General features: G+C 46.7%; 2 protein-coding genes across 7 annotated transcripts in view; one reads left to right on the top strand and one right to left on the bottom strand.

Annotated features, from left to right (window-relative positions):
* NTN1 (netrin 1) overlaps positions 1-25,981 on the bottom strand; it is a 610,189-nt gene that overhangs the window by 31,265 nt on the left and 552,943 nt on the right. For all 6 annotated transcript variants that reach the window (XM_085616826.1, XM_085616827.1, XM_085616828.1 and 3 more), the window contains one exon: positions 25,049-25,123. In XM_085616826.1, the coding sequence (XP_085472952.1) occupies positions 25,049-25,123 (75 nt within the window). The remainder of the gene's footprint in view (positions 1-25,048; positions 25,124-25,981) is intronic.
* The window catches only part of LOC146809962 (uncharacterized), a 483,309-nt gene that overhangs the window by 15,974 nt on the left and 441,354 nt on the right, over positions 1-25,981 (top strand). The window lies entirely within an intron of this gene.

Consider the following 25,981-nt stretch of genomic DNA (forward strand, 5'->3'; position numbering starts at 1 on the left):
ACATCCTTTATGAGCGACAATTGATGCCGCCAAGTGTTACGGTACTACAAATAGTGTAGGAGGATTATTTATTGTAATGGAACTGCATGTGTGTAGCGCTTACTACGCATCTTTTCAGTGGTTATTGTTAGCTGATTGGTTTAGTCTTGTGCTCTTAAAGAAACCATTCCATGCCTTTATTCCAGTTTTTATGCGTTAGATTAAATTGATAGGAGTTATGTGTTAGTGGGAGAAGGTATGTGAATTCACGCAAATGGTTAGCTGTTTTAGTAAATGAGCTACAGTAGACTAGCTGCTGTTCAGTTGCAGAGGTATGAATTTTTAAGGAGAGGCTGCGATCTTGAAATGAAGTGTGGCCTGGCCATTTTCCACAACTGCATTAACGTAGAATACAGCAGACACGCATGTGATTTAGAGTAGTCTATGCTGAGTTAGAGGAGGCATGCAAAGGATGGAAAGTAAGTAGCGATTCATGTGGAAGACAGTAAGATTCCACAATTTGAGTTTTTTTAGTTAAGGCCCATCTTCATCAGAATACAAATGAGGCCCTTTTGAGATCGCGTGCAACAATTTAAGGATGCAAAACTGTATGAAGAAACATCACCAGCACATGAGATATTGCTATACCAGGTACCCCTAATAGGCGCTTTAATCATGCGAATAGTCTGTCCCTCGAAAGACAACAGCAAAACCGCCACCCAGCAAGAACAGCTGACCAGCTCCAGGGCTAGATGCACAAAGTAATGGCCGGAAGCATATTTAAGGAAATACTGAGAGGTCAAAGCCAGCAGCAACCCCAGAATCAGCAAAAAAAGTACACAGGTACTCATACTTTATCTTCAGTATCTCCAACCAAAAGCTGAGAATAATGTCAATCTACAGATGGTGTTTATTTAAACATGGTTTAATCATCCTGAAACACACATCTCTCAAAGACTTTCAACAATCCGAATCACCCTCTCATAAGTGTTGGAAAAAGCAGACCTCGGGTTTATTTTTTGGAAAGGGGAGGGTTGAGCTTTTTTTTATTCCATTCCTTTCAAAACAGTCAGTTCGGGTTTCCACGTGGAATGCTTCAACACATCTGCTTATAAAAACATATTTTGACATTCTGCCCTTCCTTGCCAAGCTATCTATCAACAAAAGGGCCACAGGAAAAAAATGAAGGAACTTTTTTCCAAAAAGAGTGAAGCCAGAAAATGATGTCACCTTGCATAACTACATGCCTTTAAAGATTTTTGTTTCTTTCTCTAGCATTACAGAGTGGAGGCCTGGGTGGGTGGGTGGCAGTGTGTCAGTCTTTAGGGAAATTATGGCATTTCATGATAGGCTTGTTCTTTGAAAGGCCAATGTGACTTAGCCAAAGTTTGCCACAAGTCCGGACAGGCCAGTGAAGTTGAAGCATAGTCAGTCACAAGTCAGGCGAGAAAGCACCTGACCTTTTGGGATGTCTCCCCGTTTTCTGGATTTTGATATAGGTGAATCCACTTATTTTGTCAGACACCCTCCTATACTGTTTTATTATTTATTCCAGGAAATCTATTGTTTGATCCTTACCGCAGGCATAGTGCAGTGCTTTACAGGTATGAGTAATGGGATACATCATAATGTAACCAATAAGGGGTGATAGCAGCCACGAACTAGCTGGACCTAAAGGTGCAATCCTAGAATGAAAATAGGATAGCAATGGAAGTGGGATATAAAGATGTAGGCTTTAGTGCCATGTGAAAGGTGATCACATTTAGTGCTTTTCTAATGAGTCCAATCACCAAACAATTCAAGCAACCATGAAGAACCTGAGGATGGCAGAAATGGGGTCAGATTCATTCAACTACTGGTTGTGCTACTCAATGGAGGCTAGAGGTTGTATTCTTACGTGGGCATCCAATAGAAATCCAAGGAACTTAACGGTAAATGACAATAGTAAGTGTAATACTAGGGGCTTACTAGGCAATCTATTATGAGTGGGGTAGCTGTTGGTCCAGCATGCAAAAAGAGAAATGTGGTCTTCAAAATGTTTATTTTCAGCTAACGACAGACAATTAAAGCGCCTAGTGTGTGCTTTCTGTTCCAAAACGCAGTTGTAAAATAAGACCGTCAAGTACAACTATTAAACCACGAAGGGGGCAGCAGCTCCATGTGCATTTTACAGATCATTATACTGGAACCCTGGGCTACTCTTCACTAGACAATAGGCGGGTGGGCAAACTGAAGACTTCTATTTTCACAAATTATGGTTGCTTGCTTGGGGATGAGGGAAGCAAATTCAGAACAACCTCACGGCATCCCAGCCAGTACATCCACATGCCATGGACAATACCCACTTCCCAAAACAAATTTTGAGTAGGATTAACTAAAAACCCTGCCACTTCTAGATGCTTATTGTATCAACTGTTAATGCAGAGGTTTTTCGTCTAGTTACAGGCAACATCCCACAGAAGGATCTGATACACATTATTAGTTTACCGGCACATGTTGTCGTCATTTTAATAATGCAGTTAGAGGGATGGTCGATTTCACTCGCACTTCTTGTTTGTCTACCATTACCTGGAATTTAGCCACTCGTTACATCTTTAGATGATTAGTTTCCTGTAAACCGATAGCCATAAAAGGCACTTGAAGACTGCTTAGTTGCTTCTGATCTAGCTGCTCCCGAACAGGATTTGTGCACTATTCTCTGGTGTCCAACATAAGAGGACCCATCAACAGTCTGTGGCGCAGAAGGCACTAGTGTAGCACCCACTATTGTGCTTGGTCAACATCTGATCCATATGCATTTTCAAGAGGCCAGAGATTACGCAGAAGCCCAATTCACAGTGGCCGCTGCATGGATTTCTTTTTTATGATGGATAAAGGTCTGCAGACCATGATAGTGAAGTACTAGAGACCTAAGCAGCTTTCTTGACCGGACCTCTCCAAATTGGTACAAGTTACAACTTTGAAAGTTTAGTGATTTATGAAGAACTGTATTAGTATTAGTTATTAATATTCTGAATGTGGTGATACTACACATTACAAAAGGGTTAGTGGGTTTATGTGATATTTACACATGCAGACTGAACGCTCCAGGGTGCGGCTCTGGGTTCAGAGAGGCACTGGTGTCGTCACCTGGCCACGCATCAGCTGTTTGGAAGGCAGCACCACCTCTTCTTTTCTCTCTATGAAAAGTCCTTGCATCTGGCACCGAGGGAATGAGATGGACCTGATCATGAAGCATTGCACCAAGGGGCAACCCTGGTGGGTGAGGGTTATATAAGAAAACATTGTTTTCTTCACTTTGTGGAAGGTTACTTCATAAAAAACTGATTGACTCCTTTTGTTTTTTGATACTATTTAAATAATCATATAATCACACATTATATTATTTAGAACACAATCATAGTTTTCTTTATAGGTATTGCTTCGTTGGTGAGCAATATCCATAGGTCCTTGCTTCATCATCAAGTAGTGTACATGGATTCTTGTTTCTTCACATGTGATGATTCACCATAGTGATCAGAAAATCACATAATCAGATGATACATTTTTGGGAGCGGATAGTCAAGGGTTATCTGTTTTGGAGAATCATATAATCAGATAGTAAATAGTTTGGAGAGGATGGTCAAAGAATGTCATAATCGCGTGGACCAGGCAGGTCGGAGCGCAGACCGAGGGTGCTCCACGTCGGAACTACATCACCCACAAGGCGTAGCAACCGCACTCCCCCATGTGACCGGGAGAGCGGCCGTTCAAAAGGCTGCACAACGCAGAGAGGCGGGGCCAATGATTTGTTCCGAACCAGAAGCTGATCAACGGCCCGCTACCCGTCTCTCCGAAGACTCCGACGAGTTCCCGACCCTCGGTCCGTCCGGACCCGCATCCAAGAACTCCACGACTCCAGAAAGCGCCGGACAGCCTGTAACACCGGTCCGACGTTTCCCGCCTCCGGAGCTGCCCGTGACCACCGCCAGCACTATCTGCCATCTGAGGTGAGAACTGCGCTGACCCGTCACCCGACGAAGCACCGGAGATCCCGGATCCCGCTCCTTTCCCAGAACCGGTACGGAGGGGTAACTAGTGCCCTCCGTTTCCGTTGTTTCCTTGTTTCCTTTGTGTCCTTTGTTTCCTTTTGCTCCCGCTGCTTTGGTTCCCTGCCTCAGCGCCCCGCCACACGTTCCCACCGTAACCGCACCCCCGGCGCTCCTCAGCCCCTCGGATACCCGGGCCTAGAGTGGAAGCGCCACCGGCGGTTATCGGTGGCCTTTGACCTCCTTTGATCCTCCTTGCCTGCTCCCTCAGCCTCGGCGCTCCTCGGCCCCTCGGATTCCCGGGTCTTGAGTGGTAGCGCCCTGGACGGCTCCTGTGAGGTTCAAAAGACGTAGTTTGGGTCCTTACGACTAGAGGCAGTAAAGCTGTTGTCCTAGCCCCAGTGCGCCCCTGGGGAATCGAGACCTTGACTGGGGGCTCTGATTTCAGCTCCTTCAGAGCAGGGGAGAGAAAGCGAGGCAAGTACTCGGGGGATAATTGGGGGACACTAATGCATCAGGGAGAGAAGGACTAGTTCTAAAACCTCTCTCATTGTCTCGTTTCAGGTTCTATCCCCGCGGACTCCTCCCTGCCTTCCCTCGCCCACCTGTCTCCCGAACCCGAGGGTCTTTCACACGAATCCGGGTTGGGGACGGATGGGAGGGGGAACCCCTATAGCATCAGCGTCATCCCGAGGAGAGGACCGAGCGCGGACCGCGACAGAATCATTGGCCCACGAATAATCCTCCTCCTGGTAACGCTGATTAGGGGATGGCCTCGTTAGATGACGTGGTTGCCGCCTTGGCCTTAGTCCAGGCTGAGTTGGCCACGTCTCGGGCAGATACGGCGGCGTTGCATACCCGCTTGGACCGCCTTCAGAGAAACCCTTTCGATGCAGCGACTCCGTTCCCCCCACCACACCCCAAGTAGTAGTAGAGATGCCCGCACACGTGCCTTTGGCTCCACCTGAACGTTATCATGGGGAGACACAAAAGGTACAGGTGTTCATGACACAGATCCTACTTCACTTCCAATGTAAGCCTAAACTATTTTTGACTAACCAAGCCCGTGTAGCCTTCCTCATCTCCTACTTGGCCGGGGAAGCGGCGCAATGGGCCGTTCCGATAGTCAGGAGAGATGACGCCCTTTTATATGACTGGGACACCTTTCGGCTGGAGTTCGAAAAAACCTTTTATCGTCGGGCAGACACTTTCTCCGCCGACGGCGACCTCCTTGAACTCCGGCAAGGCAATAACGGTTTCCTCTGCTACGTCAACAGCTTTCGACGGCTGGTGGCCGAAACCGAGTGGCCCGAATCGAAGCAGACGGCGATATTCTACCGGGGATTGTCCGAAGACCTGAAGGACGTGATCGCCCAAGTCGACCCCCAGCCCCACACCTGCGCGGCAATGATCGAACTGGCCTCCCGCCTGGAGTATCGCCTGAGGGAAAGAAAAGGAGACCACAAACGCAAAGAGAAACCCCTTGCGTCGTACGAACATCCCTGTACTTCGGAACCCGTGACAGCCCGCTCCGAGCCCATGGACATCGGAACCGTGAGAGCGTCTCTAACCCTCAGCGAACGAGACCACCGACGTAAGCAGGGACTCTGCTTATATTGTGGTAAGAAGGGCCACTTCCTACGTGAATGTCCCGTTCGACCCAAGACCGGCCGCAATCGCCCCAGCCAAGCGGCCGCCCTCACCAACGAAGAACCAACGGGAAACTCGAGGGCTTGAAGGGTCTGAAGGGGACGTCTTCAAGCTACCTATCGATCCCTTCAATGGAATCCGATGTCACCAAGGAGCCTAACCACTTTTTTGTTTCCGTATACGTAGTGGTGAACCACATTCCCCGATTCGTTCGCGCCATGATCGACTCCGGAGCCACTGGTTGCTTCATAGATAGGACCGAAGCTGAAAGGCTGGAAGTTCCGCTACTTCTCAAGGACCAGCCAGAACTCGTCTATGCAGTGGACGGTAAAGAGCTAGTCTCCGGTCCCATCAAGTATCAAACCCCTCCTCTGTGGGTCACCATAGGAGAAGATCACGGCGAGTGGCTCACCTTCAACGTAATTCACGCACCTCGCTGCAACCTCATCCTGGGGTTGCCATGGCTGAGAATGCACGAACCCCTCATCACGTGGGCAACCAACTCGATACGGTTCACCTCCGCCTTCTGTCACAGCCAGTGCACGATGTCAAGAGGGCCTCAGGTCCGGGATGTCACCCCCAACCAGCACGTGGCCACAGCTGCCGAGAAAGACGTCACCCTCCCGCACTGGTACTCCCCCTACGGGGACGTCTTTGATAAACAAAGAGCCGAAGAATTACCGCCGCATCGACCTTATGACTGCCGCATCGACCTCATACCGGGGGCTACCATCCCATGCAGCAGAATCTACGCCCTTACGGGTCCTGAAACCCAGCATCTCCGTGACTACCTTGACGAATTCCTGAACCTGGGCTTCATTCGTCCTTCCAGATCTCCGGCGGCGTCTCCCCTCTTCTTTATCCCGAAGACCAACGGCGAACTCCGCTGTTGTATAGACTATCGCGCCCTCAACGCGCTAACCGTAAAGAACCAGTACCCATTGCCACTGATTCCGGTGCTCCTGGAGCAAGTACGGGAAGCCAACATATACACCAAGTTGGATCTCCGAGGGGCATACCACCTCGTACACATAAGAAGAGGGGACGAATGGAAAACGGCTTTCAAAACCAGGTTCGGCCTGTTTGAGTACCTGGTCATGCCCTTCGGGCTCTGTAACGCCCCGGCTGCCTTCCAGTTCTTCCTTAACGAAGTCTTGAGAGACTTCCTGGACAAGTACGTCGTGGTGTATATAGACGACATTCTCATCTTTTCGTCCAACCTACACGACCATATACACCACGTAACAACAGTACTACAAGCCCTGAAAAATCATCGATTGTTCTGCAAACTCACGAAATGTGAGTTCCATGTAACGACGGTGGAATTCCTCGGCGTCCTGTTGACCCCGGCAGGGCAGATTATGACCCATCGCAAGGTACAAGCCGTAGTGGAGTGGCCCCGTCCCGGGTCGGTGAAGGAGGTTCAAAGCTTTCTGGGCTTTTCGAACTTTTACAGGAGATTTATCCACCACTTCTCCCAGTTGGTGACCCCCCTTACTCGGTTAACGCGGAAAGGGGTTCCGTTTGTTTGGTCTACCGAGGCCCAAACAGCGTTCGACCGGCTGAAAGAGGCATTCACCTCCGCTCCCGTCTTACGCCATGCCAAACCCGACCTTCCGTTTATTGTGGAAGCAGACGCCTCCGACGTGGCGGTCGGCGCTATCTTATCCCAAAGGCATCCCGACACTGGGCAGCTCCATCCGGTCGCCTTCATGTCTCGAAAGCTATGCCCGGCTGAACTGAATTACACCATCTCCGAAAAAGTGCTACTCGCAATACGGGAAGCATTCCTTGAATGGCGGCATTGGTTGCTGGGCGCACAACATCAGGTGACGGTGTTCACCGATCACCGGAATCTACAGTTTCTCCGTTCAGCTCGTCATCTATCGCCCCGACAAAAACGATGGATGCTCTTTTTCGCGGAGTATCACTTTCTGGTCACCTTCCGGCCAGGAGCTCAAAACAAGAAAGCGGATGCTTTGTCTCGCCAGGAATACCCCAGCCTCATGGCGGAGACCCCCGACCAACCAATTCTGTCACCAGAACAAGTGGTGGGAAGTCTGAATACCGAGACGTTTCTGCAGAACGTGAAAAAAGGGATTCAGACGTTTGCCTGGAAGACCTGGCTGAAGCAACACCGGGAATGGCGATTCCAAGACGGCCTTCCCATGTGTGGCTCCCGAGTGTTGATCCCTACTCTTCGACTCCGCAAACTCATCTTCAACTGGTGTCACGACGCGCCCTGTGCCGGGCATATGGGAGGAACCAAGACCCTGGAGCTGGTGTTACGACAATGCTGGTGGCCTTCTGTTCGACCGGATATCCTCACCTGGGTAAGGAACTGCACGGTATGCGCCCAAATGAAGGCCGATCATCGGAAAGTGCAAGGCCTCCTAATGCCTCTTCCGACGGATCCATGGGAGAAGATCTCCATCGACTTCATTGTGGGTCTGCCCACGGACCAAGGCTGCACGGCAATAGTGGTCGTCATCGACTATCGCACAAAAATGGGACATTTTATCGCATGCAAGCAAGTACCCACGGCAGGGGCTCTGGCTAAACTACTGTTGGTTCATGTAGTCAGGCTACACGGCCTTCCCCTAGGGATAATCTCAGACAGAGGGTCTCAATTCACCGCCCGTTTCTGGAAAATCTGGTGTGAGGAACTTGGCATACACTCCGCCCTGTCCACCAGCTTCCATCCCCAAACGGACGGCCAAACTGAGAGACTAAACCAAACCCTGAAACAGTACCTGCGCTGTTACGTAGATCAAGCAGAGGGCTCTTGGGTGGACTGGCTCTGGGTAGCTGAGATAGCCTACAACAACTCTAGGCACTCCTCCACACACCATACCCCCTTCTTTCTTGCATCAGGTCATCACCCCCGTTTTCTCCCTTTTTTCCTCCCGAAGGCACGATGTAACCTTCCCGAAGTGCAGGACAGAATCGAAACCATTCACGCAGCCCTCACACAAGCCCGGGACAACCTACGCTTAGCGAAGACACGGTATAAGGCCCAAGCGGACAAGCATCGCCAAGTCCCCCCGGAATACCACAAAGGCGACAGGGTGTGGTTGTCCACTAGACACATCCGGTTTAAGAAGCCTAGCGCTTTCACACCCAAATACATCGGTCCTTATCCTGTGGTGCGACACGTGAATCCCGTGGCTGTGCAGCTACGGTTGCCCCAGCACCTGCGCATACACCCGGTGTTCCACGTCTCCCTGCTGAAACCCTCCTTCTGTCCTATCCGAAAAATCCCTGACCCAGTCTGGGTGCACCACGAACAGGAATACGTGGTGCGGAGGGTACTTGACTCCAAGCTAGCCAGGGGCAAGCTGTGGTACCTCCTGGCATGGAAAGGGTATGGGCCGGAGGAAAACTCTTGGGAACCTGCGTCGGCAATCCATGCTGAGCGCCTGGTGGCGGCCTTCCACCGCCGCTGCCCGGACAAACCCGGTCCCCCTCTCGCCGACGGACGCGGTGGGAAGAGGGATGTGCTGTCATAATCGCGTGGACCAGGCAGGTCGGAGCGCAGACCGAGGGTGCTCCACGTCGGAACTACATCACCCACAAGGCGTAGCAACCGCACTCCCCCATGTGACCGGGAGAGCGGCCGTTCAAAAGGCTGCACAACGCAGAGAGGCGGGGCCAATGATTCGTTCCGAACCAGAAGCTGATCAACGGCCCGCTACCCGTCTCTCCGAAGACTCCGACGAGTTCCCGACCCTCGGTCCGTCCGGACCCGCATCCAAGAACTCCACGACTCCAGAAAGCGCCGGACAGCCTGTAACACCGGTCCGACGTTTCCTGCCTCCGGAGCTGCCCGTGACCACCGCCAGCACTATCTGCCATCTGAGGTGAGAACTGCGCTGACCCGTCACCCGACGAAGCACCGGAGATCCCGGATCCCGCTCCTTTCCCAGAACCGGTACGGAGGGGTAACTAGTGCCCTCCGTTTCCGTCGTTTCCTTGTTTCCTTTGTGTCCTTTGTTTCCTTTTGCTCCCGCTGCTTTGGTTCCCTGCCTCAGCGCCCCGCCACACGTTCCCACCGTAACCGCACCCCCGGCGCTCCTCAGCCCCTCGGATACCCGGGCCTAGAGTGGAAGCGCCACCGGCGGTTATCGGTGGCCTTTGACCTCCTTTGATCCTCCTTGCCTGCTCCCTCAGCCTCGGTGCTCCTTGGCCCCTCGGATTCCCGGGTCTTGAGTGGTAGCGCCCTGGACGGCTCCTGGTGAGGTTCAAAAGACGTAGTTTGGGTCCTCACGACTAGAGCCAGAAAAGCTGTTGTCCTAGCCCCAGTGCGCCCCTGGGGAATCGAGACCTTGACTGGGGGCTCTGATTTCAGCTCCTTCAGAGCAGGGGAGAGAAAGCGAGGCAAGTACTCGGGGGATAATTGGGGGACACTAATGCATCAGGGAGAGAAGGACTAGTTCTAAAACCCCTCTCATTGTCTTGTTTCAGGTTCTATCCCCGCGGACTCCTCCCTGCCTTCCCTCGCCCACCTGTCTCCCGAACCCGAGGGTCTTTCACACGAATCCGGGTTGGGGACGGATGGGAGGGGGAACCCCTATAGCATCAGCGTCATCCCGAGGAGAGGACCGAGCGCGGACCGCGACAAAGAATGCTCCATTTCATAAAATGGTTCCTCTGTTGCGGAGGTGGTGGATCAGGCTGAAGAATGTCGAATATGACTTTCTTTGTGCTATGAAACAATAGCTTTCTTTAGTTCATTCAACGAAAGTAACCAATTGTGTAATTTGGCATTCTTGTTTAGTCCTTGTTTGACAGTATTGAATGTCAGTATCATGTCACTTTCCCATTTACAGAGTGAAAGTTCCAAGTCTCCGACCCTGGAGTTTTTCTTTATTTTTCAATCCCATGGAAAGTGAAGGTGTTTTGAGGTGGGTGATATTTTTCATGGTGTTCAATGAGTGGTAGTTTTATGTCACATATTTGTACTAAGAGCAACCAGGTGGAACTACTGAAATAAATATAAAATTTTCAATACACGAAAGCCTTTGTGAATCTTTGGGAAAAACATAACAGTGAGAAACGTACTTCCTCTCTGCATTAAAATACAGATTCGCATTTTGTGCATTTACAATAAAACAACCCAACAAGTATTATGAGCCAAAAGTGGATGTCAATGGGGTCAACATAGATATATATCTATATTTTGTTTGGTATATATATATATCTCCCCTACTGGCAGTCACCAGTAGGTAGTTATAGTTAGGACCTAGTTTCCATAGGAAAAGCGTTTTTTGTTTTCCCAATAACTTTGGCGCCGGTTAACGAATCTTAGCGAAATTTTCAAAACTAGCGATCAGCTCCTGTCTTGAAAGTTTTGGGGTGATTCACCAAGCAGGGGCCGCGAAAAAAGGGGGGTCCCAAAACGTGTTTTCCCCATATTCTTTTCCATAGGAAACTTTAGACAAAGCTACAGCCCAAACTGCTGAACGGAATTACACCAAATTTGGCTAAAAGGTAGCCCTTGTTTCAGAAAGAGTCCTTTTTGTTAAATGGTGTAAATCCGTTCAGTAGTTGCTGAAAAATTCAAAAAATAAAAGTTTGAAAATCAATTTTCCATAGGAAACTTTAGCCAAGGCTACAGACTGAACTGCTGAACGGAATTACACCAAATTTGGCAAAAAGGTAGTGCTTGGATTAGAAAGCGACCTTCTTTGTTTTTTAATGGTGTAAATCCGTTCAGTAGTTGCTGAGAAATTAAAAAAATAAAAGTTTCGATATCTATGGCCGTGGTGGGTTCGCGAAACCTCCCGACCACGAGCTTCACTGTGATTGGCTGCCAACACTCCAAACCAGGATGTGTTGGCAGCCATCTTGTGACTCGGTAGAACCAAGTCACAAGAAAACAGTGAAACAAAGGTGAAAAACAATAAAAGGGGGCAGGGTAGAAACACCCTGACCCGCTAGGCCTGCTCAGGGGGTCCCACAATGACCTCAGGGCCACAAAAAGCATTTTTAAAAATAATTTCTGCGGAATTCGCGAAATTATTTTTTTTAAATGAAGCGCGAGCTCCCGCGCTTAATTTAAATGAGGCCCCCGGGTGGGCCAGGTCCCGGGGCATTGCCCAATTTATCATTTATACTTGCGGGGGCCATGGGAGCCCCCCCCCAGAGCCTTGGGGACCTCCCGGGGGCTATGCAAATGATATGTGGGAGGGCACGCGGCCGTCCCACAGCCCCGGGGGCCATCACCCCCCCAGGGCTTGTTTTTTAATGTGTGGGGGGGCCACCCCCCAAGCCCCGGGGACCGCCACCCCCGGGGCTTTTCTAAAATATTTGCGGGGGCACACGGCCCCCCGCTGCTTCAGGGACTGCCACACCCCGGGATCTTTTTAAAAAAAATAAAACCGGTGTGGGGGGGCTCGAGCCCCCCCCACACACCCTGGGAACTGCCACCTCCCCAGGGCATTAAATATGTAAATTTGAGGGTCCTTTACGGACCCCCGAGCCCAGGGGACCACCACCTCCCCGGGGCTTTAAACATGTTGGAAGGGGGGCCGCGCGGCCCCCCTTCCTGGGGCCCTCCATGGCCCTGGGGACCGCCACCCCACAGGGCCGGCTCTTGCAGTGTCCCGGGGCGCCCACCACAGGGACAGTGCTGTTTGCTATGGCAGGGCACTCATGCAATGACCCAGGCACTAACTCATGGCAAATACAGAGAAGGTCATGCTAATCACAGAGGTACCCCAACACATAGTGTTCCCTAGTGTATGTAGGTGTTTTCACTGTATTCTAAGTGTCTTTTAACATAGCACTGGCTCTAGGCTTGGTTAGTCAGAGTCAGTTACCACCAGTACTCGTCAGCAAAAGTTTGGGGGCACAGGAGGACTTTCTGCTCCTCTGTTGGTTCTTTCTGCACATCTCTTGCTTCTTCCTGCACTTTTCTTCATCTTTCTAGACTTCTGTTGCCTCTTTCTGCATTTGTCTTGCTTCTTTCTGCGCTTTTCTTTCTCTTTCTTCACATGACCTACCTTTGTAGGCATAGTTAAAAATTAGCATTTAAAAAACCTTTAAAATTCACTGAAAAAAACATAGGTTTCAGGACGATATAGTTAGAAATGAGCATTTAAAAAACCTTAGAAATTCACTGAAAAAACCACAGGTTTCAGGGACGTTCTAGTTAGTTGGACATTTCACTCGTACAAAACCAGAGAAATTTGGACGTTATAGTCAGTTCCGCTAACTATAACAAGCGCCACCGCAATGCACTGCTGATGATGTCACATATTACATCATTTATGACATCGTCAGTGACATCACTAATAACATCAATGATGACATCATCCACGTGGTAATCTGATGCACCTCCTCATACCCTAATATAACCTTTGATACTCCCACTCTAAAATACAGACTACCATTTTCGAAACCATAGACACACCAATACCAGTTAGTACATACCCACTCACTAATTCCTAGGTCTACACACACATCCACTCATTCAGCCATACAGTCACTCATACATGCAGTCAACCATCAATACGGCATTATCATATGCACTCACATATCTATACAGACACACCACCACTCATCCATTGTTACTCACACACCTAGTCAGTCATGCAAAGAATCAATCACACTCCCATGTACTCACCTATACAGTTGTACACACACCACCTCACTTATTCAAACATATACTAACACATATTTACACTCTCATATAATAACTAATACAAGTACACACTGATCCATACAGCCACTCTCACAATCACTCACTCTCACATATAGTCATTAATACACTCCAACACTCACATATACAGCCTTTCACATATGCAGTTACTCACACATGTACCACTGAGGCATCCATTCACTCACCAACACACCCATACACACTCTCCCACCCGTACAGCCCTTCACAGATGCACTCTTGAACCCATACACCCAGTGAATCATCCACTCACACATCTATGCACAGAGTCACACACCCCCACCCACACAAACACTCAGGCACTCATACAGATACTCAGACATTCAATCAATAACCCATATAGATCCTCATTTAACTACTCACCAACCCATGCAACCGCTTACACACCAACTGACAAACTAAACTGTGTGAATGTCTGTATCAGTCACTAACCCATGCATTCAGTAAGACACATTTATTCACTCACTTATACAGTCAGTCACGCACCTACTAAATCATCCATCCAGACACTTATACACCCACTCATTCTTCAGTACTCCTTGGCATATATATATAAAACATATTTAAACTTTATCGAAACACACAGTCACTGGATGATGTCATCAGTGATGTCATTTGAGATGTCATCAGTGATGTCACTCACCATGTCATGAATGATGTAATATGTGACGTCATCAGCAGTGCATCGCGGGGGCGCGAGTTATAGTTAGCTGAACTAACTATAACGTCCGAATTTCTCTGGTTTTGAACGAGTGAAATGTCCAACTAACTATATAACATCCCCGAAACCTGTGGTTTTTTCCAGTGAATATATATATATATATATATATATATATATATATATATATTTTTTTTTTTTTTAATTAATCATTGGAAAATTGACACCCAACATACTAGTCTCTTATATAACCATGAGGTGGAGTTGGCCCAGCCCCTAAGGAGTGTCATAGATTTTCACCCAAAACACTAACCAACTTCAAACTATAAGGGTATAGCAAAGCAAGGAGGAGTGGGTCGTGCCTGTGATTTGCATAAATGTTAGGGCGATGCCGAAAGCAATAAGAATACATCGAACTGCACTCACAGTATGCATTTTTAACAAGACTCAGTATTTAGAAAACAAGCTATTTGAAATATGTGTGGTTTCTGCCCCTCCTGTGCACATCTCTCTTCAACTACAGTTAAAGTCCTGATGTGAAGGTCCCATCTCCCTGTCACATTCCTTGGGCACATATCTCAGCAGCTTTTCTCTCTGTGCATGCTGCGTCTACTTGTCATGAATAGCAGTCACTAAGGGCATAATTTATATGTTGGCGGTATGTATGCTTTGTTGCAACGTTGACATTCAGCCAACATAATAGTCCTCCTGCCAAATTTATTTGCAGGTGGATTGTTTGGATATGATGGTAACTACTCTAACTCCACCTTAAGCAAACCTCTCTAATGACCCGACAGAGTAAGGGACATCAAATAATTGGCTATATGTCCGCCCACCCAATCAAGATGGCAAACCCTGGCGTTGAGGGACAGTAAAATGCAGATATTGCTCCCTCCACCCTGGGAAATGACTCCCATGGCGAGGAAAGCATTACTTTTTTTATTTTCAAAAAGAAAATCCAGTTTTGGGATTTTCTTTCTGAAAATTAAACAAAGAAAAATGTTTGGTGCAGGGCTGCTTCATGCTGGCTCAGCCTTGCACCAAACAGTGATAAACATTGGTAGGAACCGCCTTGACGGCAGCTCCTGCCAATGCATTTTAAATGACCGCCTCCTTGGCTGTCATTTATAAATTTGGCGGGCGGTCCCTCCGCTATGGGACAAGTTATTAACTGAGTTCCCATGGAGGAATGATGGGCCGTCTGCCAAATTATAAATCAGCCCCTAAGTGACTGAGCTGTGACACAGTCTCTCTAATCGTAAATTCAGGCAGAGACATAAAATATTCAGGTAAATCTGAGCACCATGTACAAAATGCCCAACAGTTGATAAGAAATGAGAAATATGCCAGGAACTAATAAAGAATGTTCTGATTTCTTTTTTTCATTCAAAAGTTTTGGTTAATCGGCGTATCTGTCTATGTGCCCATGGTCTGGTAAATCATATAGTTATGAGTGCCAAAGACTTGTATTAGGTGCTGTATAAACCTCGACCTTCTATGTACATCGATAGAAATCTGTTTCTACGGAGAGATGGGCACAAGTAACCCATACCATCACTACTGTAACCGCACTCGGCAGCCCCTCAGAAGAACCTTTTGCTCTGCATTCATCTGCAAGCAGCATCACTTTTTTTGGTTAACAAAAATTCAGACAGAACGGCAAGATGTACAGAAATAATAATACATCATTAAGAATAATAATAAATAAAGTAAAAAAACGAGACAGCATCTTCTAAGTAAAAACTAGCCTAGACTCAGGGCCTGATTTAGATGTTGGCAGACGGGTTACTCTGTCACAACGGTGATGGATATCGTGTCCGCTGAAATTTAAATCCCATAATAACCGATGGGATTTATATTTCGGCAGACGGGATATCCGTCACCGTTATGACGGAGTAACCCGTCTGCCAACATCTAAATCAGGACCTTAGTCTTTACTGTGGAGAATATTTCTGAGAAGTGAATTTTTTTTTTAAATGGTGCCAGAAATACAATACTACTTATTTAATTCTCTTCATGCCCCTCTGTGCTATAGTTTCACCCTGACTTTTGATGAGGTGGTTTTACAACCAGGAAGAGCGCCAGCAGAAGACCCCTAGCTCTTCAATGCATTCTTAAGTGACTTAGCTTAGTAGCTGGCAGTTTAGGCATGCCTACTTCGAGATGGTCAAATACATTAGAGGGGTGTGCAATTCATAACAAGTGCCGGAGCCTTCTGAGAGCGGTGGGAACTGTGGTGACATGCAAAGCCCTGTTGGTGGGCACAAAAATCACCAAGGTGCAGTACAGGAGATGAGGTCTGGAAGGTCTACACAAAGAACAGGGAAATCGGGGCTATCAAACTGGTTGACCCCATAAAGAGCAGGCAGTCATTGACTTCTATTTTTGTTTGAGAACCCCACTTAGGTTACCCACATCATGAGCCTGTATTGACACTAATTTTTATGAAAATTGGGGACTCGTGATTAAAACAAACAAACAATCTCACATGACACATACGTGTTACCGATCGAAGAAGCAGACATACATCTTTTGCTTCAACTGTGGTCTCTTAGCGCTTTAGTATAACGCGTTATTTTGTTGTAGTGTCTCTTGTCACCGTAACAGTAAGTTAGGAAGAGTTGTCCAGACGATATACATTTTCCGTAGTCTTTTAGGATGGTTACAAGGAACTACACTCCCCTTGTTTCCTTACACGTTTTTAGACTTAATCACGTATTCCTAACCACGCTGAATGCCGGTAACCAAACAACATCTTTAACAACCCAGCCTGCATATAATACTTAAGTAATGCATTTTATCTCCATTCACAATGGAAAAGGATATTGTAACGAAGTGTAAAAAGACTTAGATTTCACGTGTTTTCACTATAATAACAAGGAACTACAAGTCCCATGGTTCCTGGTACGTAACAGACGTCATGACGTACTTGGGTGCGCGCCGAGGGCCGCCTACCAATTAGTTCCTATGACAACTCAAGGGTACTAAAACACGGTTCCTCCGCATTACAAACGCGAAAGCCGGGGACCGGAGCCAAGTAGGTGTGCACGCGGGGCAGGACTTTTGATGAAGTAAGTTACAGACTGGCATTTTCCAATTCGATCGCCAACGCTCTCATCCTTTGTTCCTCTATATGGGGAATACGAGGGTCTAGACACGCGGTGTTTAGAAAAAACCACTCACTATATCTACTTACATTTCCCTTAACCTTCTGGGGTCACAATTTTAGGGTTTGACTATAGAGCTACCCCTAGATGCTTTACGGTCCCCTGAGACACAGAAACCATTCAAGAATTGGGTAAGGGAATGTTTCTTTTTATTATTTTTATTTTTTACGCACAAAATCAGGAGGGATAATGATAAATGAACATGACTAAGATTACCGTTATTCTTTTCACAAACACGGTACGAATGTGGAGTGAATGTGAAGCATGGAGTGTGTTACTAGTGAATACATAGATGTACTGACACGAATTATGATCAGTTCTTTGAGTACCATTGCCACCCCACAACTCGTCTGTCACGTAACAGTATTATGTGAAGATATGCACGTGAGTGGCACAAGTTTGGAAGCAATTGATTACCACTATGTCATAGACACAACTTGGCACATGTGGTTCATTAATTAGTTCCAGAGCACGCAATGTGGGACAAAGTTTTGCAGAGACACTTTGACATTACTATACAAATGTATGTTGTTTTTGTCTTTGTGTCTTTCTTTGTTGTCTGTCTTTTCTTTACAGATGGAGTATAACTTATGATTGGTAAATTATCAATCATCATCACAAGGAGCAGCTACTCTGCCCTTGCATCGCGTACAGGATAGGGAATTCCCTTATGTCCTGTCTCCTAGGGAGGCCAAACCTAGCCCTGATGAAAGTCCAGGACCCATAAGGCCATTATAGGACTGAAACATGTTGGCACTAGGGTCTTAGGACCATAAGATTCCTAATAAGACCCAGTATTTGTTTTTTAGTTACCCAAACAGACCCAAGAATAAAGGGATACCGGGGATCTGTTTGAGGTATTTTAACTTATTCAGCCCCCCAGGTCAACAACTTCTTTCAAGAGCTCCCAACACTGTGGTTGAGCCCACCCCGACTTTTAGGCGTTGGGGTGACCCGATGATGAAGCATGACACCACTAGGGTGTGTGAGGGTAAATAAACAAAAAGGAAGATTTTTCCTTGCTCACCTGTTGGTGAAGACGTAAGAATTTACTCTATTTAGATCCTTCACATCTCTCCCCACTGAAGTGTACCCATATCAACTGCGGTTGATTCGTTAGAGTAATTTAAGTGACTAAGTCATTGACTTCTAACAGATATGACAGGAATTGCTTTCACCCAAGGCGGTAGGCCTCTCGCTCTATTGCTGTATTCCAGCTAACAGCCACCATCGTCCACTGCGCCGTGGGTACAAATGGACTCCCTGACACTTCCACTCTGTTCCAACTGCGACTAGCACACTGAACAGACAAAGGCACTGTAACAACGCATGCTGCACTTTATACAATTTCCAAAGAATTAATGACAAGCCTTAAGGAGAGCAAGGCTCATTCTGGGGATCCGAGGAGAATAGGAACTAGGAGAAAGCGGGCCGTACTCATACTACATACCTCAAGTTTGGAGTATTGTGTTTAGTTCTGGAGACTATGTTTAAAGTATTGTGTTCAGTTATGGATGTAGCAGCTCGAGTATTGTTTCCCAATATAGGCCTTCATTCTCATCCTTTGGGTGCAACCTAACCCTTCTTTTGCTGTGGGTGCTCATCCTCTTTACTTGGATGTCCGTTCATTCATTCCCTTTCCTTGGGTGTCTGGCCTACCTTCTTGCTCTTCTTGTGGGTGTCTCTTCTTCCTTGCCTTGGATGTCTCTTCTTACTTCCCTTGTCTTTGATCATTCTTCTTCACTTTAGTTTAGAACCTCTCCTTCCACTCCATTTCCTTGGACGTCTCACCTTTGTTTCCATATCCTGATGTAACTCCATCTGTTCCTTTCCATGATGGTCTTTTCTCCTCTTCCCACGGGGCCCTGTTTTCCATTTCCTTTTCTTTGTGTGTTGAATTAATTTCCACCTATAACTGCGAGAATGGATCAGTAGATGATGCAAAGGGATATAGCCACCCCTGTATCCATGCTTAGTTATGAAAAGATCAGACCTCTCTTGTATTATCCATTTTTGGAGATAATTCACACATTACAGCTGCAAAAGAAGTGGTGGAAAAAGTTGAGTGACTTTGAAGCACAGCATTGCCTCTTCTGGGAGTGTCTTATGGGAGGGGTTTGGGGAAGGAGCATGGAGGGGAAAGAGTAAAAGGAAAAAAAATAGGCCCCAGTATTGCTTGTTGTGTGCTTGCAAGAGTCCAAGCTGAGAGATCATTTGCATTTCAAGGAGATCTGGCGAAGTGACAGGCCTCTAAGGCCTAATGAGATGCAGAATCCACAAAGCTAGAACATCTACCCTGCTGATCATTTAATTACAGGTCGCCTATAAAACAGGATGTCCGTTGTTAGAGACGGGGCCAAATTGTCAATGGGTGAGAACTAGCTCATTCAGTCGACATCTGTCGATATCCGGTCCCCCAGTTTTAGGTTGAATTTTTCCAAACAGCAGGAACTGAAAGACCAGGGTGGGGACCTAAAGACTCTATGAATCCCATGTGCCTAAGCTCGATGGTGAAGGCCGGAAATTACCGATGTGTGAGTCAAATGACCATTTATGCTTACAGGAGCCACTCTACAGTATGTGGACAGCACTACACTAATTAATGGGCAGAAAAAGCACAAAAGTGTGGCCTGTCAAAGCAGCTAAACGAAAATCATCAACAAGTTCCCTTAGGAAGACATCATTTTATGTTTCACTTACAGTGGAACCTCATAGCCAAAGAGTTTTCTTATATAAAAAGATTTTGAATGTTTCCAAAATATTGTACAGCTTATTGTAAGACTGAACACACCGTTAGCCAAAAGTAAATTATAAGAAGATAGGCATAGCACTTTTTGAATTAAATAAAGTGTAGCCTTCCTAATTACCTTTTCGAACATGGAAACTAAATAGCAGACAAGGATATAGTGCTTACTTTGAACCAGAGGTTTTCTGTGCTCGGCGCTGGCACCTAATTGTCAACACCGGCAATATTGGCAGTCTGCCACATGAAGGTGCTGCTTGTCTAATTTACAAATGAGCACAAGAACAGTTGTTTATTAACTGAATATACATTTAAAATATATATATATATATCTGCCACCCAAGCCCTTCTTATGACTTGGAGGGACTGGAATAGTCCAAATTGTCACACTTGTAAGATTGTGATGGTTCATAGTTTTGTTGGTATTGTCAATGGCTGTGATGGCATGGGCAATGGGTAATGCAAGCTGAAGTGGCCTTCTGACAAGGGCCTTTGCACATGTTTTACAAATTAAGCACTGAAATAGACCCATCCCTCAGTAAAAGGACGAGGGCACTCTTCTGCTGCAATCAATAATCAATTAAGACCTCAGTAGTCACTCCAAGTCCCCAAACCTTATTATATTTGTTTGGCAGCCACACCACTTTTTTAGCAGAGGAACACAAATCCATGTCAGACTTCCATACATCTTTATTAGGGTGATCAACAGCCAATCAACAGCCGTCCATTGATGGGCGGTATAACATCTCCCAACCATCAGGCCTAGATCACACAAATGTCTTGTATATTTAGCAGGCAGACGAGCACTCCAAATCCCCAATAGTATGAGTTTCTCCTCATCACCTAAAAGGAATTTTGTCACTTGCAATAGACCGCATTGAATCCATTAATCATATAAACAATCACATAACATGGAAGAAGGTTCCTACCTGTCCTCACCCTCCAAAGGCACAGGCCACATTGTGTCCTCCCTAATAACAAAAATGTCGTTCTTGTTTACTACACAGACTCTTCACCTGTACTAACCTGAACCCAGCCCTGCTACCCCTTTTTGATATTGAAGAGATTCCTCCCACTCAGTATCGTTCCACCACATTCAAAAGAGTTTTCTTGACTGCCGGCTATGTTTTGGCTTTTTATCATGTTTGGCGCACAGACCGGCTGCAGAGGTGTGAAGGAAGTTTGCCACTGGGTGGGGCGGACAGGGAAGAGTAGCTGCCACTTCCACAGGGCCCATCTACCCGCTTGTTGTGTAAGGAAAGATTTAAGATTGCTCCGCAGTCCTAAGATCATTGCAGAATTAGACTGAGGACGTGCACAGGAGCACTAGACATAAGCAGAAGGAAAACGAGGGAGAGTGATGTTCAGGGCCTTTACAACTTTTAGATCAGGTATAAACAGGGCAGGCCGGGTCATAAACGTTCGCAATACAAAATAGACCACACCTTATGTGGGAACTGGATGGTCATTGCACAACTCCAAGTGGGAGCTTCTGGATTAAGATAGTTTCTTTTTTTTGCAGAGCGATCTAAAGGTACCTTTCTTCCGCTGGTGATTACTGAAGCAGATCCGAAAACCCATGTGTAAGATGTTCAGAGATACAGCATTAAGCTTGTAAACAAGTACAACTATGTTTGTACTGTACCTTAACATTATTGGTTGGGCAAAGTTAATACGTCTTGTCCTTTGTCTCAGGAGTACAACTCTAGAAAGGATCAGGGCTCCAACATCTTTAGGCAGAGTCCTTCCAGCCAATGTATTTGTTCTTGTGGCATGTTCCAGCCATAATGTGCTGCGACCTTCTACTCCTGTGTGTCCAACATTGACACTGAACATTTAAAGTGAACTTTCTGCCTTGGCAGTTCACAGTGCCTTCCCAGTAGAGTTTCAGTTGAGAAACCACAGAAACACCGAATGTGGCACCCATACCAATGCGCACTGAGCAAGAGCTGCCAGACATACAGACCTTGGTCTTCATTACGAGTGGCCCGTTAATACTAATGGGACCAGTAACAACTGCCACTGGCTCCATAGGAATTCTAAATTGTTAAGGAATGCCACAATTCTGTGGTGGTTCCCCCCAGAGATGTCCCATGCTGCAAGGAGGCCAAGTCTTTGGGAGAAATACCCTGGAAAAACATGCAGAAATTGGAGTGCTAAATCTAAATCCCATATTATTTTCACAAAAAACGTATAACTCCTGTAATTTCCCCCTTAACGGAATTACTGCAACCACATAGTAACAATAATTCAGGAGGAAGTAAATAACGATATTATTATGAGTCATTCATAATGAGGGCCTTTGAGTCCCATGACCTTTAGAGCTTTGAAAGGGACAGCGACCATCAAACCCTACTTCTGTGTATTGTAAACATCGCTGGCCTTACATTCAAGTAGTGTATATTGCACTAAGATTTCGCTTTTTCATCATTTTACCAGCCCAAGTCACAGCAACTGGTTTTTTTGCCTCGAGACCCTTTGCCCTTAACTCCATCTAAGCAACTGCAGTCTCTTCAATGAGATTCGACCAGTAGAAGCAGAGTCGGACTGGGATAAAAACTAGACCCGGGCATCAAAATAGCTAAAAAAGTGGTCTTACGTTTTCAAATCAGGGTAGTTTTAAACGTTAATTGGAGACTGTATGAGTATTAGGCAAGGTATGGATGTCTGCATGTGTTTGGTATAAGCAAAGTTTGTTGTGAAATCCGGCCCACCTGGCCACGAAACAGGCCCAAAAACTGATAAAGCAACCCGGCCCACTCACTGACCGGACCCAAAGGCCAGTCCAATCCTGAGTAGAAGCTTCCTACACATTTCACCCTTCAGAACAAAGGAGCAGCCTCTCGGGTATCCCAAACCGCAGGATAGTAGTTACTTAGAGCAAGCCTGGGGGTTTAAATAAATCCCAGCTGTGATCATCGGGAACCATGGGAGCCAGGTTTACAAAATTATAGGCAAAGCCTTGGTTACATAAACTATTTTTAAATATTAATTGGAGAATAATTTTAGATGCAGGAATTGAGCGGGCTAATCAACTTGTGAAATATAAGCAATTTCAACCATTTTAAGATTGTACAAAGCCATTAATTTCAGTGCCAATTGCCCCTGTGGGCATTCACTGCCCCCACAGCTCACACACTGCCCTCTCCCTTCCCTGCCACTTCTACTCATCAATGGTAGCTGGTGATCTTTGAATGTGGTGGGCATAATACTTGCCGTGAATTCCAGTGAGTTAGTGAAGCGAGTGAGCCATAAGACAATCTTAAGATATTTCAGTTCTTTCAAGCCTGTTGCTACAATTGTAGGAAAAACATCATAAGAGGGGTTTGGTGGATGTTTAGTAGATTGGCTGATAATATTTAAATGAGGCATACGCATATAATACTTGAAATTGTAGGTTTCATTGCCATACATCCCTAATAACAAATAAATCCTCTTTCACAATTGGCATTTTTGCTGCAGCTTGGAAAATCAAAGCACTGCACTGAGCATGTTCTCTTCCTATGCCTTGTCCCTCCTCTCCTCTTTTTATGTGTACACTTTTAAGGCTAGACAGTGACCTCTGATGTGGAGGAGAAATGGAAGGGGGCAAGGTAGAGCAAAGAGGTGAATTAGAGGGAGAAGAAAGATAGAAAAAGGAGAGAGGTAGGTGCAGACCGGTAGATATTTGAGGTAGTGCGAAAAATGGAGAGGGATGCAAAGTAGACAAGAGTGATGAGGTAGCGCAAGATGGTACAATTAAACGTTGGTTATGGGAAGACAGGTCAGGTAAAGAGAGGTACAGAGAATGGTGAGGTAGAGACATAGGGGAGGTAGATTTAGAGAGAGAGTGTGATAGACAACTGAGGTAGAGACGGTGAGTTGAAATAGAGTGATGAGTGGGGTATATAATGACAGGTAGATGCAGAGAAACAGGTATCAAGAAAATAATAAGGTAGTGAGTGAGTTGGAGGAAACTGGTAGAAACAAGGGAGGTGAAGAGGCGATGACATGAATCAAGGGAATTAATGGAGAGGTAATTTGAGAGTTTGAGATGTTAGGTAGTGAGAGGCAGAGAACAAGTGAGAAAGGTACGGTAAAGAGAGATAAGGTAGTGATAGAGATGTGAGTAACAGAGAGAAATTAGTTTGAGAGATGTAAGTTAGCAAGTGGTGGGGTGAAATGGGTGAACAGAGAGAGGTGGGATACTGAGAGCGAGAAAGAGGTGAGGTAAAGAGAGATGAGGTTGAGAAAAAGATTAAGCAGATGGAGGACAAATCAGTGAGGTGTTGCGAGAGAGGTGAAATACAGAGAGCAAAGCTATAGAGGGGGTAGAGTGGTCGAGATATAGAAGTAAGTAGCGAGAGGGGAGTTTGTAAGATGTCAGAAAGGAGTGAGGAAAAGAGCAGAATATTGGAGTAGAGGTATACAGAGGTACGGTTAAGAGTATTGATAGATAGATAAGGGGTATATACATATAGATGTAGAGCTAGGTATTAGAGGATAAAAAGGGGTAGAGGTGAGATAGAAGAGGTGAAGTAAGGAGAGAAATATGAGACAGAAAGAAGTACAGTAGTAGAAAGCATTAGAAGGTGAGATAGAGGTAGTCCGAGAGTAGGGTAGATAGGTGAGATGGAGAGGAGGCCAGAGATTTAGTGATTGCAGGGTTAGAGACAGACAGATGAAATACAATAAGAGAAAGAAGCAGAGATGAAGTAGAGAAAGGTAAAGGACAAGACAGCAGAGAGTTGTGTTTATTATATGGGGGTGGTGGGGGCAAGGTGGACAGAAGGACTTAAGAGTAAGTTATAGAGAGAGGTAAATAGGGGCGAGCACGATATGAAGAGAGAGATGGTAGAGTTTAGGTAGGCAGTGGCGAAGCACGGGTAGGTAGTGGTAAAGTATCGGTGGAGGAACAAAGCAAGGTGCAGAAGAGAGATGGCGAGAGGTTGAGCTAGAGACCCCACAGAGGGGAGAGCTCGTTTTCTGACTTTCCCGTTCACGTTACCATCGGCCACCTTTGGGTATTGCCCCCTCTGCCTACTACGCTTTTAAAAGGCCCTGCTTTTGGCCGTCTTGAAATTGCCCCGATAGCCCAGCCTGGTGGCTCTGCGCGTGCGTCTCTGCGCGTGCTCTGCAAGGGGCGGGGCCATCAGCACTCACCATAATCCTTCCTGCAGTATTTCTTCATGTTGATCTTCAGCTTGCCCTTGGACGCCTTGCAGTACGAGTCACAGTCTATGAGGGGGTTCGTGGGGAAGTGGAGGAGAGAAATGAGAACAGAAACACATTAGCATTCTCTCCTGCTGTTTACATTTTAATTCTGCTTTCTTTCTACAGGGGACGAGCGCAGGACTGAACCGAAGGCTCGTTCCGACTGAGCGGCGTGCCGCCTGTGATATCCATCTGCCTGGGCCCGATTGTGTCCCGCCCTGACCTAGTGTCTGTTTGGGCCTTCTGAAAAGTGCCTCCTTTCTAAAGAAGCCTGTATCACAAAGCCGCCCTCCCCCCACCGCCCACAAAGACCCCATGAATCCTGTCGCTGTCTGTGGGCCACCCTCGCCTTTCCCTCAAGTGGCCCCCGCGCATTGTGCCACCCAAGTCTTCTCAGAGGCCGGTGCCTTGCCCCCACCCTCTGTTTTTTTTTTTACAATGAGGAGGGAAGCCTGTCTTGAAAAGCTGATAGAGGCCTCATTGTCAGCCCCCAACCCATGCCTTGGCATTCATTGCAGGGGGATTCGGGCAGGGGTCAGCTCCACACAAAAGGGTCATGGAGGAAATTAGCAATCCATGAAGCATTAGCACAGTCGCTTTTGGTGACCACTCCGACAGAGTGTGCAAATAGAAGGTCCCCCGCTAAGAACATTGCGTTTTCTAATATGGCACAGCCTGACATGCCCAACGCGAATCCCCGGGTGCCTATATTGTCTTCCGTCCACTGGGCACGTTGTTTATTCTCAGGCTCTTACCAAGAGGTGGGCAAGCAGCCCTCCTGACTTTTATATGTGACCCTTTGGTGAACAGCAGTACTAGGCTGCTCTTCACTTGACTGAGCAGTTAACGGAAGTAAAGGAAAAGAAGCAAATAAGGGGTCTT

The sequence above is a fragment of the Triturus cristatus genome, chromosome 7, assembly GCF_964204655.1.
Source record: "Triturus cristatus chromosome 7, aTriCri1.1, whole genome shotgun sequence".
NCBI lineage: Eukaryota > Metazoa > Chordata > Amphibia > Caudata > Salamandridae > Triturus > Triturus cristatus.